Consider the following 19,897-nt stretch of genomic DNA (forward strand, 5'->3'; position numbering starts at 1 on the left):
GTGAACTTCACAATGACAGGGGAACATACTTTATTGGCCAGGTTACTCAAAATATTTGTAAAATTTGGCCCACATTTCAACATTTCCATTGTGCCAACCATCCCCAGTCTTCAGGCCTGGTGGAGAGGACTAACGGAATAATTAAAACACAATTGGCTAAGTTCACAGAGGCATTTCACCTCCTCTGGCCCAAAGCACTCCCCCTAGTGCTGCTTATACTCCGATCCACTCCTTTTGGAAAACATCAATTGTCTCCTTATGAAATTATAACAGGAAGACCCAAGTGTATGGGAACGAACATAACCAATCCAACTTTTCTCAAGGGAAATATATTGCAATATTGTGAGGAACTCATTTATCATCTTAGAAAAAGCCAAGATTTGTTAAAGAATTCCTTTCACAGTGTGCTCCCTGAAGATAAGGTGCCTGGTCACGATCTGCAACCTGGAGATTTCATCTATTGGAAAAGACATCTAATAAAGGATTCCCTTCAACCCTGATGGAAGGGCATGTACCAGGTACTACTGACTAATCCATGTACCACAAAATTAAAGAGTATAGATTCATGGATTCACATCTCTCATCTTAAAAAGGCACAACCTCCTGAGTGGACTGTAACTCCCACCAAAGACCTTCACCTCCGGTTCACTAAACATGAACCTGCAACCCAGGATTAGAAGCAGACAACAGTTGTTGTGGACTGCTTAAACCCAAGACAAAGGACCAGGCCTGTATGCAAAGGGAACGCCTCTGTTTATTGTACAGTAACCATTACAATTATTGTCCTAGAAATACTGGCAACTCCTGTCTTATAAATGACAGGGCACTTGCCTTGTCTGATTTAACACCATTTAGTAACTAAAATGAATTTCACAACCTTGCTATTATTAATCCTGTATCCCTACACCTTCTTGCCACTGCCACCCATGGATGCCCATGAAACAAACCTGTTTTTACAGTGGGTTCAGCATTATGCAGACTGATTACAAAAGAATACCTGCTGGGTATGCAGACTCAAGCCTCTTTCCAGTGGCTTCAGCCTGCCATGGTGGATATCCCCCTTCCAAGGTCAGGACTGGATAGAATACCAAAAAATTATCACATCACAGAAGTGGTCTGGCATACTTAGTGCTGGGATAACAAAAGACAATATATATAACTGGCCCATTAAAAACACTCTTAAGAACAAGGGACATGGGAAAAGTTTTTGAATGGAAAGGACCAGGTCATTAGATCTCACTTTAACATCCCACCCCCCACCCCCAGCTAAAACAGAAGGTGGTAACCACACCCCAAACAACAGCCCATTTTCAAAATGGAATAATGCAAATTTGGGCTGGGTTTATCTGGCTCACCCCATGTCTGGCCAACTCAGCCAAAATGCTTCTTTGTGCTGGCAGCGAAGAAACCATACCAAGGACCTATGGCCAAACAGTACGAGAGATATGGGGTGGACACCTGGAGAATGCTGTGACCACATTATCATATTACAAGACGCTGACTAGAATGCCACCGATTGGGTGCAGCAACCAAGTATTTATTGGCTAGCTCCAAATGGGACATATTGGCTATGTGGCACTAACTTATGGCCGTGGTTACCTCCAGGGTAGTTAGGATGACGTTCCCTAGGTTATGCTTGGGCACAAGGGCATGTAATTCAGACCCTGCCAAAACCAGCAAACCTTTTTCATTTACAATTTCATTGGACATGTTAGGTATTCCAATGGTATGATCACTTAGCTTCAATCTTTGTACCACAGACAGGTATTGAAGATGTTATATGGCATATAGAGGCCTTAACCAATTACACCCAAAAGGCCCTGAATGATAGCCACATGAGTATTGCCTTGCTAAACAATGAGGTCATGCTTATGAGGAAAGTTGTGCTATACTACCATATGGCTTTAGATATACTCATTGCAGCACAAGGGAGACCTGTGCCATCATAAAAACTGAATGTTGTGTGTATATTCCAGATGAATCAAAGAACATAACTTGATTTATGACTGATATGAAAACCCAGATAACCAACCTGTCAGATCCAAAACCCTCACTAATCAATTGGTTGAGTAGTTGGTTTGGATCCTGGGGAACTTGGTGGCAGAAGCTATTGCTTATAATAGGGATAGTAATAATTTGTGTTCTGTCCTGTTTCTGCTTACAATGTTGTTACGGTATGTGCTTGCAAATAAGTTAATGCACAACTGAAAGGGCTGGGGTAATAATTGCCCAGAGAATTGCTTTAATTGAGGAAGCAGTAATATAGCCTGACCCAGCTTCCAAGTTTGCTTTCCTTTTGTTGCTATAAATCTGGCCTAGGTCCCTATATATATATGTTTTTTTCTCTTTCTTTTTTCCTTTCCTTTTTCCTTCTTTCCTCTCTTTTTTTTTTTTTTTTAATCTTTATGGGACACAACTTCCTAGGAATGAGCCTTCCTGGCAATGTGGGACCTAAACTTGTAGAAATAAACTATCCCAGCAACAGGAAACCAGCTCAAAAAAGGGAGGAAAAAGCAACCTGAAGCCAAGAACCCATATTTCTTTTAAAATGCTTCCTCCAAAAGATTTTAAATAAAAAAGAAGGGAAATGTGAAAGGAAATTAAATTCTGGGATCCCCCCAAACTCATTTAGCCAAAGGCAAAAGTCAAAATGGGAACTGGGTCATGCAAACCTGCCTCCCCGTTTTGGTTCCTCAATAAAATGGTTACAAGATGAAAAGCTACATGCCTCCTCCATATTTTGCCCACAAGGAAATTCCTAGTGAGTTGTTAAAATTTCACCATGGCAATGCAAATTGATAGCTTATCTTTACAGGTGCAGCCGCCCTGGTCCACCAGACATAAATGCATATCTGAGTGTTCCCCTGCCCCCATTTTGTCTGTTATCTTATGTAAAATGCAGATTCCCCAGATTTTTCCTCTGCCCCTTTTGTTTATGTCATCTTTTTTTGTTGTTTGTTATTTAGTTTTATTTTATATCATAAACTTAACTCTGCAATCCAGCTAGGCATGGAAGGGAACAAGGAAAACATGGAACCCAAAGGGAACTGCAATGAGAGCACAAAGATTATAGGCTATTGCCAGCAAATGGGGAGGAGGGGTACTCTCCTGAGCTACAGAAAGAATGGTCTGGTGGTTAAGATAAAACACAAGTCTAACTTTAATAAGTTGTCCACAGTCAGCAATGGTGATCTTCTTGCTGGTCTTGCCATTCCCGGACCCAAAGCGTTCCATAGCCTCCACAATATTCATGCCTTCTTTTACCTTGCCAAAGACCACATGTTTGTCATCCAACCACTCAGTCTTGGCAGTGCAGATGAAAAACTGGGAACTGTTTGTGTCCAGCATTTGCCATGGACAAGATGCCAGGACCTGTATGCTTTAGGATGAAGTTCTTGTCATCACATTTCTCCCTGTAGATGGACTTGCCACCAGTACCATTATGGCATGTGAAGTCACCACCCTGACACATAAACCCTGGAATAATTCGGTGAATGCAGGAACCCTTATAACCAAATCCTTTCTCTCCAGTGCGCAGAGCATGAAAGCTTTCTGCTGTCTTTGGAAACTTGTCTGCAAACAGCTTGAAGGAGATGTGGCCCAAGGGCTCACCATCTATGGTGATGTTGAAGAAGATGTTGACCATGGCTGATAGTATGGGGCTCCTGGCAGCGGCAGCATCTGCGAAGCAGCCATTCTATATTATCTTATATTTAAAAAATGCAGATTCATTGAACCAGGCAAAGGCATGAATGACTATTTTTCGCTACCCCCTCTTATATGAAAATTGTTTGCTTCTCAATATCCCACCCTTTCCCCTTTAAATTTGGAGCCCTCAAAATTATCTTTGGAGAAAGGTATAGACCTGTCTCCCGGGCATGTTCTTAACTTTGGCAAATAAATCTCCTAAAATGATTGGAACTTACTTTTTCTCAATTGACAAAACATTAAAAAAAAATACAGACTGGACCCAGCCCGCCCAACTCCCAGTGGAGAGCAAGGTTTCCTTCTATTTTCATAGCCAACCAGAACAATGTTCTATGCACATTTTGTCCTCAGTAAGAGGGCCTCTGGCCAAAATTTGGCTAGTGGCCCATTGGGATAAGAAGCTAACCAAAGCCCCTGTGTTACAGTGTAATTTAGAGAGTAGCATGGAGAGTATCATCTCACGAAAGGTGAAGATAGCATTACGGACATCTCTTACTGGGAGTAGTTTGAATATATCACAGGAAAGTCAAATACCTTCTTGCAGACTGTAATGAAGCATTCATTAAGATAAAGATGGTTTTTTGACCAGGTGTTGACCTGCCTGAGGAAAATCAGGAAGCAGTTTATAACACCATTACTTTACCTGAAGAATTTCATGACTTTGGTCAGCCACTGCCTGACTTAGATGACATTGATGTGGCCCAGGAGTTCAGCTTGGGTCAGAGTAGAGTGGAAGAAATAACCACGAGAGAAGAAGTTGGGAATATCAGTATTTTACAAGAAAATGATTTTGGTGATTTTGGAATGGATGATCATGAGATAATGAGAGAAGGCAGTGCTTTTGAGGATGATGACATGTTAGTAGGCACTACTGCTTCTAACCTCCTATTAGAGTCTGAACAGAGAGAGCACCAGCAATCTGAATGAGAAAATTAACCATTTAGAATATGAAGACCAATATAAAGATAATAATTTTAGAGAAGGAAATGATGGTGGAATATTAGATGACAAACTTATTACTAATAATGATGGTAGTATCTTTGACGATCCCCCTGCCCTCTCTGAGGCAGAGGTGATGTTGCCAGAGCAGCCTGCACATGATGATATATGGATGAGGATGATAATACATCAATGGGTGGGCCTGATAGTCCTGATTCAGTGAATCCTGTCGAACCAGCCAGCTATGTCTGATCAAACAACACTTGTTCCAAATGAGGAAGAAGCATTTGCATTGGAACCTATTGATATAACTGTTAAAGAAACAAAAGCCAAGAGGAAGAGGAAGCCAATTGTTGACAGTGTCAAAAACTTGGATAGCAAGACAATTAGAGCCCAACTTAATGATTATTCTGATATTGTTACTACTTGGGATCTAGCACCACCCACCAAGAAATAGGTGATGTGGAAAGAGACAGGAGGAGTAGAAAAACTGTTTTCTTTACCTGCTCAGCCTTTGTGGAATAACAGACTACTGAAGCTCTTTACATGCTGTCTTACACCACTTGTACCAGAAGACCTTAGAAAAAGGGGGAAAGTAGGGCAGATAATTTGGATGAGTTCCTCAAATAACGTGAAAATCCAGAGGTTCCTAGAGAGGACCAGCAACAGCTACACCAGCAGCATTATGTTACTGATAAGCCCATTTTGGAAGAGCCAAGCCGCCTCCAGGAGTCAGTGATGAGGCCAGCAGAACAAACCTGGATGAGCCAGCTATGCCTCCACCACCACCTCAGGGAGTTAAGCGAAAAGCTGGACAAATTAACCCAGAGCCTGTGATGCCTCCTCAGCAGGTTGAGCAGATGGAAATACTGCCTGTAGAGCTTCCCCCAGAAGAACCTCCAAATATCTGTCAGCTAATATAAGAGTCAGAACTTCTGCCAAAAAGAAAGAAAAGGGGGGAAAAAATGATGATGAAGACGAAAAGGATGAAGATGTTTCAGGGGGTGATCAAGATCAGGAAGAAAGAAGATGGAAGAAAAGGACTCAGCAGATGCTTCATGGTCTTCAGTGAGCTCTTGCTAAAACTGGAGCTGAATCTATCAGTTTGCTTGAGTTATGTCAAAACACAAACAGAAAACAAGCTGCCGCAAAGTTCTACAGCTTCTTAGTTCTTAAAAAGCAGCAAGCTATTGAGCTGACACAAGAACTGTACAGTAACATCATCGCAACACCTGGGCCAAAGTTCCACATTTTATAAGGAGCTAGAAGCATTATAGCTACTGTTTATTTCACTAGTGCTTACAAATTGCCCCCATGTGTAGGAGACACAGAACCCTTTAAAAAAACTTAGATTTTTGTCTGTACAAAGTCTTTGCCTTTTTCTTTCTTCATTTTTTTCCAGTATATTAAATTTGTCAGTTTCATCTTTGAGGGAAACTGATTAGATGGGTTGTGTTTGTGTTCTGATGGAGAAAACAGCACCCCAAGGACTCAGAAGATTATTTTAACAGTACAGAACAGATGTGTGCAATATTGGTGCATGTAATGATGCTGAGTGGCAGTTGAAAGTCATGATTTTAATCTTAGTTCTTCATTACTGCATTGAAAAGGAAAACCTGTCTGGGCAAATGCCTGACAGTTTAATTTAAAACTATGGTATGAGTCTTTGACAAGAAAAAAAGAAAAGAAAAGGCTTTCCATCAGTTGTAACACTGGCGATCTTCTTGTTAACCTTAGGGGTGGCACCTGAAATAACAAAGGTCACCCTCTTGAGATTCATTTTAAGTATAATTCCCTAATGAGCAAAGGTATATGTGAAATTGTGTTGTGACTGATACCCTTCAGCTACAAAAAGATAGGACTGACTTGGTTTAAAGTGTTCTATTTTGTCAATCATTCCATTTAAGTCTTTCTGATGAACTCGGCTATCTCAAAATCTGTCATTTTAATGAGGCTCCAAAATGAGCAGAAATATAGGCCTGATTAGAGTACAGTGACTATCAAAAAACATAACTTTCTAGGAGTTATAAATCAAAGTTTTAAAAAGATGTTTGGATATATCTGAGTATTCAGATCATGAAAATAGAAATTGCCCTGCCTACTACAAGGACAGACTGATGGGAAATTATACACCAGGTCAACTTAACCTTTAAGCAGACAATGCTGTAAAAACTAATGGCTTCTCTGATATTTATTATAAGTTTTAGTACTGATCTCCTTTTCCAGTGCTGCACACTCCTGTGTTTGGAACTTTAATAGCTTTGCAACGAAATCCTATATCCAGTTTCCTATAACTTAACTGAAGAAAAACACATCCAAATAAAGGTCTATATTAACAGACCAGACAGCATCAGAAATCATGTGACTATTATGATTATCAGAATATTTCTTAAATTTTTAGGGCAAAATTAACACTGAAAGTTCTAGCTTAAGTGTTGACACTTTCATGGGGAAACAATCACTTTTGAAATTCAGACTTCAGTGTATACCTAACAATTTAAAATTATGCAAAATGTTTTAAATTTGTGAACTCATTACTGTTTTAATGATTCAGTTTCTTGAGAGTTTAATTGTAAAAAATTGCTATTGCAGATTTATTTTCAATATTCTATGCCTGTAAACCATGGAGTTTTCCCCATTTGTAAAAAGACATTGTAGATAATTGAATGTTTGATTTTAGAAAGGTCATTGGTTTCTTGTTACACATTTTGTTAGTCTGGTTTTTTTGCTTATCGGGTTCAATATTGTTCTTGGATTGCCGGGCACGGTGGCTCATGCCTGTAATCCCAGCACTTTGGGAGGCCGAGGTGGGTGGATCACGAGGTCAGGAGATCAAGACCATCCTGGCCAACACGGTGAAACCCCGTCTCTACTAAAAAATACAAAAAATTAGCCGGGCGGGCGAGGTGGCGGTGTCTGTAGTTCCAGCTACTCGGGAGGCTGAGGCAGGAGAATGGCGTGAACCCGGGAGGCGGAGCTTGCAGTGAACCGAGATCGCGCCACTGCACTCCAGCCTGGGTAGCAGAGCAAGATTCCTCTCAAAAAAAAAAAAAAAAATGTTCTTGGAAATAGTTGATGCTATGTTATGTATAACTTTTCTAATAAAAGTTGTGTTATAAGCTGTTAAAAAAAATTACAGTATTACAGACTGGCTACACAATAACTTTATAGGAAGTCTGAAAAATACTCAAAGTTCTATAGCAACCAAACAAACACCTAATCAAGAAAAAGACACAGTCAAAACGCTAAGAAATTTTGTAACATTTTTACTTGCCTGTACCCTATCCTTCCCTCCTGGCACACCTGGGGAAGCAGCAGCCCTGCTGCCAATTCCCTCCTTAGAACCCCAGAGCGAGGAGAGTGGACTTTATTTGCAACATTCTAACCTGTCAAGGGGCTGCCTGAGGTACTGGTCTCTGTTTTACCTAATTCGGAGGTCAGACAGGGAAAAGCAGCATGGCTGGATACTCAGGTTCAGAAAAAGCCACAGGAAATGGTGAGCACTACTCATGAACACTGCAGGCGGCCTACAAACTCACAGATACCTGGAGCAAGAGGTCAGAGGTAGAGGAACACAATAGAACATCTAAGTCCACCCTCAGAGAAGCAGGGGTGAGACTCTTTAGGAAACTGAGACATTTGTAAGCAGTCATGCATTCAAGGGAACTGGAAAACAACAACAACAGATACCCAGGCCAAGGCAAAATGCATAGCCAGAAAAGGCCTAAGAAGACCTTAAGACCTCACATGGGGCTGATCCCAAGCTGACAGCGTGCCCTGCTAATGAGTGAAGGTCTTCCCTGGCACAGAACCTACTTGTAATGACTAGCAGAGGTGGCTGTTTTTTTGAATGACCAATTTTTAAAAAGAACAAAAAAATAACAAACCATGCAAAGAAACAGGAAAATATGGCCCATTCAAAGGAAGAAAATAAACTGTCGGAAACTGTCCCTGAAGAAACACAAGCATCAGAAGTACTAGACAAAGACAAAATGTCTTAAATATGCTCAAAGAGCTAAATGAAAACTCAAAGAACTAAAGGAAATCGGAAAAACAATACATAAACAAAAGAGAATATTAACAAAGAGAAACTATAAAAAGGAACCAAACAGAAATTCTGGAGCTGAAAATACAGTATCTGAATTGAAAAACACCTAGAGGGATTCAACAGTAGATTCAAACAGGAAGAAGAAAGAATCAGTGAACTTGAAGATAAGTCCTTTGAAATTATTTAATCTGAAGACCTAATAATAATAATAATAATAATTAAGAAAAGTGGACAGAGACTAAGAGACCTATGGGATACCATCAGGCTGACCAATATATGCATTACAGAAGTCTCAGATGGTGAAGGGATAAAGAAAGGAGCAGAGGAACTATCTGAAAAAATAATGGCTGAAAACTTCCCAAATTTGAGGAAAGGCATTGATTCACAAATCCAAAAATCTTGATGACCTCCAGGTAGGATAAACCCAAAGCAGTACATACCAAGACACATTATATTCTAACAAAAGCCAAAGACATGGAACACTGCAGGGGGACTACAGACTCACAGAAACCGGGGGCAAGAGATCAGAGGTAAAGGAATACAATACAAAGTCTAAGGCCCCCTCAAGAATCTTGAAAGCAGCAAGAGAAAAGTAACTCATCATGTCCAATGGATCTTCACTAAGATTATCAATGGATTTCTCAGCAAAAACCTTGAAGGCCAGAAGGAATTAGATACCATATTTAAAGGAAATTTTTTAATTGTTATTTTATTTTTCCATAAGTTATTGGAGTTCAAGTGGTATTTGGTTACATGAGTAAGTTCTTTAATGGTGATTTGTGAGATTTTGGTGACCTGTCACCGAAGCAGTATACACTGCACTATATTTATAGTCTTTCATCCCTCACCCACCTCCACTCTTCCCCCCAAGTCCCCAAAGTCCATTGTATCATTCTTATGCTTTTGCATCCTCATAGCTTCGCTCCCACGTATCAGTGAGAACACATGATGTTTGGTTTTCCATTCCTGAGTTACTTCACTTAGAATAATACTCTCCAATCTCATCCAGGTCACTGCAAATGCTGCTAATTCATCCCTTTTTATGGCTGCATAGTATTCCATTGTATATATATACCACAGTTTCTTTATCCACTTGTTGATTGCTGGGCATTTCGGTTGGTTCCATGATTTTGCAATTGTGAATTGTGCTGCTATAAACATACATATGCAAGTGATCTTTTTTGAATAATGACTTCTTTTCCTCTGGGTAGATACCCAGTAGTGGGATTGCTGGATCAAAGGGTAGTTCTACTTTTAGTTCTTTAAGGAATCTCTACACTATTTTCCATAGTGCCTGTAGTAGTTTACTTTCCACCAGCAGTGCAGAAGTTTTCTCTGTTTACCACATCCACACCGACATCTACTGTTTTTTCATTATGGCCATTCTTGCAGGAGTAAGGAGGTATTGCATTGTGGTTTTGATTTGCATTTCCCTGATCATTAGTGATGTTGAGCATTTTTTCATATGTTTGTTGGCCATTTGTATATCTTCTTTTGAGAATTTTCTATTCATCTCCTTAGTCCACTTTTTTATGGGATTGTGTGTGTTTTTTTCTTATTGATTTGTTTCAGTTTGTTGTAGATTCTGGATATTAGCCCTTTGTCACATGTATAGATTGTGAAGCTTTTCTCCCACTCCGTGGGTTGTCTGTTTACTCTGCTGACTGGGCCTTTTCTGTGCAAAAGCTCTTTAGTTTAATTAGGTCCCAGCTATTTATCTTTTTATTGCATTTGCTTTTGGGTTCTTGGTCATGAAATCCTTGCCGAAGCCAATGTCTAGAAGGGTTTTTCCAATGCTATCTTCTAGACTTTTCATAGTTTCAGGTCTTAGGTTTAAGTCCTTAATCCACCTTGAGTTGATTTTTGTATAAGGTGAGAGATGAAGATCCAGTGTCATTCTCCTACATGGGGCTAGCCAATTACCCCAGCACCATTTGTTGAAAAAGGTGTCCTTTTCCCACTTTATGTTTTTGTTTGCTTTGTTGAAGATCAGTTGGCTCTAAGTATTTGGGTTTATTTCTGGGTTCTCTATTCTGCTCCATTGGTCTACATGCCTATTTTTATACCAGTACCACACTGTTTTGGTGACTATGGCCTTATAGTATAGTTTGAAATCAGCTAGTGTGATGCCTCCACATTTGTCCTTTTTGCTTAGTCTTGCTTTAGCGATGTGGGCTCTTTTTTGGTTCCATATGATTTTGGGAATTGTTTTTTCTAATTCTGTGAAGAATGATGGTGGTATTCTGATGGACAGTGCATTGAATTTGTAGATGGCTTTTGGCAGTATGGTCATTTTCACAATATTAATTCTACCCATCCATGAGCATGGGAGGTGTTTCCATTTGTTTGTGTCATATATGATTTCTTACAGCAGTGTTTGTAGTTTTCCTTGTAGCGGTCTTTTGACTCATTGGTTAGGTATATTCCTAAGTGGGTTTTTTTGTGTGTGTGTGTGACTATTGTAAAAGGGGTTGAGTTCTTGATTTGATTCTCTGCTTGGTCGCTGTTGGTGTATAGAAGAGCTACTTATTTGTGTACATTAACTTTGTATGCAGAAATTTTGCTGAATTCTTTTATCAGTTCTAGGAGCTTTCTGGAGGAGTCTTTAGGGTTTTCAAGGTAAATGATTGTTATATATAAAGTTTTGGTGCCGCAAAAGAAACAGCACTCGAATATAAAATTTTCTTTTTAATTCTCAGCATGTCTAGTTACTTCTATATAGAAGGGTGCGCCCCTACAGATGGAACAATGGTGAGTGCACACTTGGACAAGGGAGGGGAAGGGGTTCTTATCCCTGATGCATGTGGCCCCTGTTGCTGTGTTTTTCCCCTATTGGCTAGGGTTAGACCACACACGCTAAACTGATTCCGATTGGCTAAAAAGAATGACGGGGTGAGTGCTTTGGAGGGAGTCAGGGCAGAGCAGGTAGCAGGTAATTGGAATGAGTTAGGGTGGAGCAGGTGATTGGAATGTAGGGTGGAGCAGGTGATCAGAATGAGTCAGGGTGGAGTAGGTAATCCAAAAAGGTTGCTTTACAAGGAAGTTAAGTTTAAAAGTAGAAGGCAAAGAATTGAACATACATATTAATTCTTTGAAAAGAAATTTAGAACTCATATCTAACATGATCATATCATCAGCAAACAGTGACAGTTTGACTTCCTCTTTACCAATTTGGATGCCCTTTATTTCTTTCTCTTGTCTTATTGCTTTGGCAGTACTATGTTGAAGAGGAGTGGTGACAGTGGGCATCCTTGTCTCGTTCTAGTTCTCAGAGGGAATGGTTTCAACTTTTCCCCATTCAGTATTATGTTGGCTGTGGGTCTGTCATAGATGGATTTTATTACATTAAGGTATGTCCCTTGTATGCCAATTTTACTGAGCATTTTAATCATATAGGAATGCTGGGTTTTGTCAAATGCTTTTTCTGCATGTATTGTGATTATCATGTGATTTTTATTTTTAATTCTGTTTATGTGGTGTATCACATTTATTGACTTGTGTATGTAAAACCATCCCTACATCCCTGGTACAAAACTTACTTGATCATGGTGGACTATCTTTTTGATATGTTATTAGAACTGGTTAGCTAGTATTTTGTTGAGGATTTTAGCATCCGTGTTCATCAAAAATATTGGTCTGTAATTGTCTTTTTTGGTTATGCCCTTTGCTGGTTTTGGTATTAGGATGATGCTGGCTTCATAGAATGAATTTGGGCAGGTTCCTTCTTTCTCTGTCTTGTAAAATAGTGTCAAAAGGATTGATACCAATTCTTTGAATGTCTGCTAGAAGTCTGCTGTGAATTAGTCTGGTCCTGGACTTTTTTTGTTGGTAATTTTCTCAATTACCATTTCAATCTCACTGCTTGTTGTGGGTCTGTTCAGGGTATCTAATCCTTCCTGATTTAAACTAGAAGGGTTGTATTTTCCAGGAATTTATCCATCTCTTCTAGGTTTTCTAGTTTATGTGCATAAAGGTATTCATAGTAGCCTTGAATGACCTTTTGTATTTCTGTGGTGTCAGTTGTAATACTTCCCGTTTCATTTCTTACTGAGCTTATTTGGATTTTCTCTCTTCTTTACTTGGTTAATCTTGCTAATGGTCTATCAATTTTATTTATCTTTCAAAGAACCAGCTTTTTCATTTCATTTACCTTTTGTATTTTTGTTTGTTTCAATTTCACTTAGTTCTGCTCTGATTTTGGTTATTTCCTTTCTTCTGCTGGGTTTGGGTTTGGTTTGTTCTTGTTTCTCTAGTTCCTTGAGGTATGACCTTAGATTGTCTGTCTGTGCTTTCTCAGACTTTCTGATGCAGGCGTTTAGGGTTCTGAACTTTCCTCTTAGCGCTGCCTTTGCTGAATCCCAGAGGTTTTGATAGTTGTGACATTATTTTCATTCAGTCTGAAGAATTTTTTTTAATTTCCATCTTGATTTCATTTTTGACCCAATGCTCATTCAGGACCAGGTTATTTAATTTCCATGTATTTGCATGGTTTTGAAGGTTCTCTTTGAAGTTGATTTCCAGTTTTATTCCATTGTGGTCTGAGAGAGTGCTTATATAATTTCAATTTTCTTAAATTTATTGAAGCTCATTTTATGGCCTATCATATAGTCTATCCTGGAGAAAGTTCCATGTGCTGTCGAATAGAATGTTTTATCATGCAGTTGTTGGATGAAATGTTCTATATATATCTGTTAAGTCCAATTGTTTTAACATATAGTTTAAATCCATTCTTTCTTTGTTGACGTTCTGTCTCGATGACCTGTCTAGGGCTGTCAGTGGAGTACTGAAGTCCCCCACGATTACTGTGTTGCTATCTATCTCATTTCTCAGGTCTATTAGTAACTGTTTTATTAATTTGGGAGTTCCAGTGTTAGGTGCCTATATGTTTAGGATTATGATATTTTCCTGTTGGAAAGGCCTTTTACCATTACATACTATCCCTCTTTGTCTCTGTTGTTGCTTTAAAGTTTGTTTTGTCTAAGAATAGCTACTCCTGCTCATTTTTGGTGTCCATTCGCATGAAATGCCTTTTTCTGCCCCTTTACTTTAAGTTTATGTGAGTCCTTATGTGTTAGGTGAGTCTCCTGAAGGCAGCATATAGCTGTTTGGTGAGTTCTTACTCATTCTGCAGTTCTGTATCTTTTAAGTGGAGCATTTAGACCATTTATATTCAAATGTTAGTATTGAAATGTGAGGTATTGTTGCTTTCATCATGCTCTTTGTTGCCTGTGTACTTTGGTTTTTGTTGTTTTTGCTTTTTAACTTACATTTTTGTTTTATAGGTCCTCTATGATTTATGCTTTAAAGAAGTTCTGTTTTTATGTGTTTCCAGGATTTGTTTCAAGATTTAGAGATCCTTTTAGCAGTTCTTGTAGTGATGGTTTCATAATGGTGAATTCTCTCAGCATTTGTTTGTCTGAAAATGACTGTATCTTTCCTTCATATATGACACTTAGTTTCTCTGGATACAAAATTCTTGGCTCATAATTGTTTTGTTTGAGGAGGCTGAAGATAGGTCCCCAATCCCTTCTTGCTTGTAGGGTTTCTGCTGAGAAAACTGCTGCTAATCTGATAGGCTTTCCTTTATAGGTTACCTGGTGCTTCTGTCTCACAGCTCTTAAGATTCTTTCCTTGGTCTTAAGTTTGGATAACCTGATGACAAAGTGCCTAGGCGAACATCTTTTTGCAATGAATTTCCCAGGTGTTCTTTGTGCTTCCTGCATTTGGACATCTAGGTCTCTCGCAAGGCCAGGAAAGTTTTCCTCGATTATTCCCCCAGATATGTTTTCCAGGCTTTTAGAATTCTCTTCTTCCTTAGGTACACTGATTATTCTTAAGTTTGGTTGTTTAACATAATCCCAGATTTCTTGGAGGTTTTGTTCATATTTCCTTATTCTTTTTTCTTTGTCTTTGCTGGAGTCGGTTAATTCATAGACCTCATCTTCAAGCTCTGAATTTCTTTCTTCTACTTGTTCAATTCTATTGCTGAAACTTTCCAGAGAATTTCACATTTCTAAAAGTGTGTCCAAAGTTTCCTGAGTTTTTTATTGTGATTTAAGCTATCTATTTCCATGAATATTTCTTCCTTCACTTCTTGTATCATTTTTTGAACTTCCTTGTATTGGGCTTTGCCTTTCTCTGGTCCCTCCCTGTTTAGCTTAGTAACTAACCTCCTGAATTCTTTTTCAGGTAAACCAGGTATTTTGTCTTGGTTTGGATGCATTGCTGGTGAAGTAGTGTGCTTTTTGGGGAGTATAGAAGAGCCTTGTTTTGTCATATTATCAGGGTTGGTTTTCTGGTTCCTTCTCATTTGGGTAGGCTCTGTCAGAGGGAAGGTCTAGGGCTGAAGGCTATTGTTCAGATTCTTTTGTCCCACGGGGTGTTCCTTTGATGTAGTACTCTCCCCCTTTTCCTATGGATGTGGCTTCCTGTGAGCTGAACTGCAGTGATTATTGTCTTTCCTCTGGGTCTAGCCACCCAACTAGTCTACCTGGCTCGAGGCTAGTACGGGGGGTTTCTGCACAGAGTCCTGTGATGTGAACTATGGGTATCTCAGCTGTAGATACCAGCACCTGTTCCAGTGGAGGTGGCGGAGGGTGCAATGGACTCCTTGAAGGTCTTTAGCTTTGGTAATTTAATGCTCTATTTTTGTGCTGGTTGGTCTCCTGCCAGGAGGTGTTGCTTTCCAGAAAGCATCAGCTTTAGTAGCGTGGAGAGGGACTGGTGGTGTATGGGGCCCTAGAACTCCCAAGATTATATGCCCTTTGTCTTCCACTACCAGGGTGGATAGGGAAGGACCATCAGATGGGGGAGGGACTGGGCATGTCTGAACTCAGACTCTCCTTGGGTGGGTCTTGCTGAGGCTGCTGTGGAGGATGGGGGTGAGATTCCCAGGTCACTGGAGTTGTGTACCTAGGAGGATTATGGCTGTCTCTGCTGAGTCATGCAGGTTGTCAGGGAAGTGGGGGAAAGCCAGCAGTCACAGGCCTCACCCACCTCCCACACAAACTGAAGGGCAGGTCTCATTCCCACCGTGTCCTGACCAACAGCCCCGAGTCTGTTTCCAGGCATAGAGTGAGACGGGACTGAAAACTTGCTCAAGGTTATCCACCTCCCAGCTGAGAGAGAAAAGGGCTTTAATTCTTCTCCCTGCCTGTGAAATGTGCATGCCCAATTCACTCCCTCTGCTGAGTTCCGGCCAGGAGGCTTCTGGCCACATTCAAATTGTTACAAAGTTCAGCTACAGAATTCCTTCTCCCTGTGGAGTTTCGCCCCCTGCTCCTCTGGCCACCCTCCGGATGGATCCCTGTGGTGCCAGGCAGGAATGGGGTGCTTGGGTCCCAGCAAGCTCCCGGGTCCTTTCTGTTGCTTCCTCTACCTCTGTATTTCACTCGGCTCTCTAACTTGACTCAGCTCCAGGTAAAGCTGGAAACTTCTGCAAACAGACCTTCAGCCTCTCCAGTGAGGGTGTGTCTTCAGGAGAGGAGGGTCTACCTTTCCCATTTCCGCAGTTGGGAAACTCATAGTATTTGGGGTGTCTTCCCTGTCCTGCAGGAGTACTCTGCTTCTTTCAGAGGGTCTGTGGGTCCTCTTGGGATTGCTGGTTTGTTCCTACAGTCAATCTGGAGCTAAAATTCACAATGCAAGCCTCCGCATGCTGCTCTGTCCGGAGCTGCAATCAAGTCCTGCCTCCTGTCTGCAATGATCCTAAAGGAATTTTTTTTTTTTAATGTCAACATATAATTCTACATCTTGCAAAACTGACCTTCAGAAATGAGGGACAAATTAAGATATTCTCAGATAAATAATACTCAACACTGCATGGGAACTTTTAGCCAGAACAATTAGGCAAAAGACAGAAACAAAAGGCATCCAAATTGGAAAGGAAGAAGTAATATTTTCTCTGTTTGCAGAGGATATGATCTTACAGGTAGAACACTGTAAATATTTCCCCCAAAAAACTGTTAGAACTAGTAAATAAATTCAGCAAAGTTGCAGAATACAAAATCAACACATAAAAATGAGTTATGTATCTATATTGACATTAAACAATCTGAAGAGGAAATTAAGAAAACAATTCCATTTACAGTAGCACCGAAAAGAATAATATTCTTAGAAAAAAACCAAAGAGGTGAAAGACTTGTACACAGAAAACTACAAAATGTTGCTGAAAGAAGCTAAAGAAAACACAAATAGATGGAAAGACATCCCATATTAATGAGTTGGAAGACTTAAAATTGTTAAGATGTGAATACTACCCAAAGTGATCTACAAATTCAATGCAATCCCTATGATTAAATAAAATCTCAATTATATTTTTGCAGAAATAGAAAAATTAACCTAAAATTCATATGGAAATTCAAGGAATCACAAAGAACCAAAACAATTTTGAAAAAAAAATTTAAAAACAACTTGGTGGTCTCTCACTTCCTGATTTCAAAACTACAAGCTACAGTAATCAAAACCATGTGGCATAAAGACAGACATATAGACTAATGGAATAATAAAGATTCTGGAAGTAAACCCTCACATATATGGTCAAATAATTCTCAGAAAGGGTGCCAAGATCATCCAATGGGGAAAAGAAAGTCTTTTCAACAAATGGTGCTGGGAAAACTGCATGTCCACATAGAAAAACATGAAGTTGAACCCTTACCTTGCACCATGCAAAAATTAACTCAAATTCAAATTAGATCAAAGACCTAAATATAAGAGCTAAAACTATAAAACTCTTAGAAGAAAACATAGGGGGAAAAGTTTCATAACAAGATTTAGCAAAGATTTCTTGTATCTGATACCAAAAGTACAGGCAACAATTTAAACATATATGAGTTGGACTCCATCAAAATTAAAAACTTTTGTATATCAAAGGACACTATCAGTGGAGTGAAAAGGCAACCCACAGAATGGGAGAAAATATTTTCAAATCATATATGTGATAAGCAACTAATATCCAGAATATATAAGGAACTGCTATGACTCAACAACAACAACAAAAACCAACCTGATTTAAAAATGGGCAAAGAACTTGAACTTCAAAGAAGTTATACAAATGACCAGTAAACATATGAAAAGATGTTCAACATCACTAACCATTAGAGAAATACAAATCAAAACCACAATGAAATATCATTTCACACCCCTTAGGATGGCTATTATAAAAAACAGAAAATAACAAATGTTGGCAAGGAGATGGAGAAATGAGAACTCTTGTGCATTGCTGTAGGAATGTAAAATGGTGCAACCACTGTCAAAAAGAGTATGACAGTTTCTCAACAAACCAAACATAGAATTACCATGTATATTATTCAGGATTCTCCACAGAGACAGAACTAATAGGCTATCTAGAGAGAGAAAGATACAAGAGGGGATTTATTAAGGGAATTGGCTCATGTGATTATGGAGGCTGATAAGTCCCACAACAGGCTTTCTGCAAATTGGAGACCTTGGAATGCCAGTAGCATGGCCCCATTCAAGTCTGAAGGCATGAGAACCCAGAGGGCTGCTGGAGTCCAAAGGATAAAGAGCCTGGAGTGCTGATGTCTAAGGGCAAGAGAAGAATGTATCCCACCTTCAAGAGTGAGAAAGATCTTTCTGCTATTTCTGTTCTATCCTGGCTCCCAGCTGATTAGATGGTGCCTGCCCACATTGAGGGCAAATCTTCCCCACTTAGTCCACTCACACTCACATGCCAATATTCTCTGGAAACACACTCACAGAAACACCAAAAAAATAATGCTTCACCTGTTCTCTAGTTATTCCTTAGTCCAGATGAGTTGACACCTAAAACTAATCATCACACCATGGGACTAGCAATTTCACTTCTGGGCACAAAAGAACTGAAAGCAGGGACTCAAAGAGATACTTGTATACCCATGTTCATAGCAGTATGATTCACAATAGCCAAAAGGTGAAAGCAACCCAAGTGTCCATTAATAGATGAATAAACAAAATGTGGTGTATTTATATATAATATATATACAATAAAATATTCAGTCTTAAAAAGAAATTCTGACACATACTACAACTTAGATGAACCTTAAAGACATTATGCTAAATGAAATAAGCCAACCACAGAAGGACAAATATTGTATGATTCTACTTATATGATGTACCTAGAGTAGTCAAATTCATAGAGACAGAAAGTAGAACAGTGGTTGTTAGGGGCTGGGAGGAGGGGATGGGCAGTTAGCATTTAATGGGTATGGAGTTTCATTTTGGGAAAATAAAAAATTTCTGGAAATGGATGGTGGAGACTGGCACACAACAATATGAATATACTTAATGACCCTGAACTGTACACTTAAAAATGGCTAAAATGGTAAATTTTAAGTTATACATATTTTACTACAAAAAAAGGTAACATACTAAAATGATCTCATAGGTTTTATGAGAATCAAATGAGATCCATGTAGAAAAGCCTTGTAATCTATACAGTCCTTCGCAAATGTTAGTTCTTAGTCATTATCACTCCATTTTCCCCAATCTGATACCATTATCCACATGCTTTACCCAGCCACACTTACCCAACAGCACACTGTTTGAGTTTGAGTGCTAGCTGGTGAATACTCACCTTCATTTTGCTAAACCCTGGATGCCATATGCTAGCCAACAATATCCTACTGTTCTGGTTCTTAAACAAAACAAAAACTCAAAGACTTCCTCCTCTTACCTAGTTTTTCCCAATGATTGGCTTTGAAGCAGTCCTTATTCAGTAATAAGAGCTCATCATGCCATGGCCAAGAATAGAGCATATCTTCCTCCAATTCAGTTGAACTCCCTGGCCTTCTACCAAACAACATATCTCATAACACATCCTTTGAGCAGGTGAACAACTCTGAACCTTCTTTGAAGGAACAGGATTCTGGGGAAGGAATAAAAGAAATGTACGCAGTGTGTATTGAGAATACAATCTATTAGCTAAGAAATAAAAAATGAAAATGCTAAAACATGACCAGTTTTGATGGACTAGACAACTCTCTGTAGAGCAGCCACAGGGCTGAACCCTCAAATATTCCCAGAAAGTATAGACATTGCTGTAGAACCAGCCTGATAATGCAGCAGTACAGAACTTAATGATATTTCTTTCTGGAAAGTAGACCAATTGATATCTTCATCTTGATATTGATCAGGATCCATGTCAGCATTCAGGTGCTCTCTGGCTACAAGTTTCCTTAGCTCTTGCAGGTGCTGCTCACTGAA

At 39.4% G+C, this 19,897-nt stretch overlaps 1 protein-coding gene and 1 pseudogene across 5 annotated transcripts in view; one reads left to right on the plus strand and one right to left on the minus strand.

Moving 5' to 3' along the window:
- LOC123571103 (embryonic stem cell-related gene protein-like) overlaps positions 1–19,897 on the minus strand; it is a 98,754-nt gene that overhangs the window by 75,479 nt on the left and 3,378 nt on the right. For 3 of the 5 annotated variants that reach the window (XM_065538405.2, XM_065538404.2, XM_065538403.2), the window contains exon 2: positions 19,368–19,559. The exons of 1 other annotated variant lie outside the window; for it this stretch is intronic. In XM_065538405.2, coding sequence (XP_065394477.1) covers positions 19,368–19,497 — 130 coding nt within the window. In that variant the 5' untranslated portion in view covers positions 19,498–19,559. Of the gene's footprint in view, positions 1–19,367; positions 19,605–19,897 lie in introns of those variants that run through there. One more of the 5 variants, XM_074030141.1, reaches the window with a different exon arrangement.
- On the plus strand, positions 4,034–6,248 carry LOC102115616 (double-strand-break repair protein rad21 homolog pseudogene; annotated as a pseudogene).

This window comes from Macaca fascicularis, chromosome X (assembly GCF_037993035.2).
Source record: "Macaca fascicularis isolate 582-1 chromosome X, T2T-MFA8v1.1".
Classification (NCBI taxonomy): domain Eukaryota; kingdom Metazoa; phylum Chordata; class Mammalia; order Primates; family Cercopithecidae; genus Macaca; species Macaca fascicularis.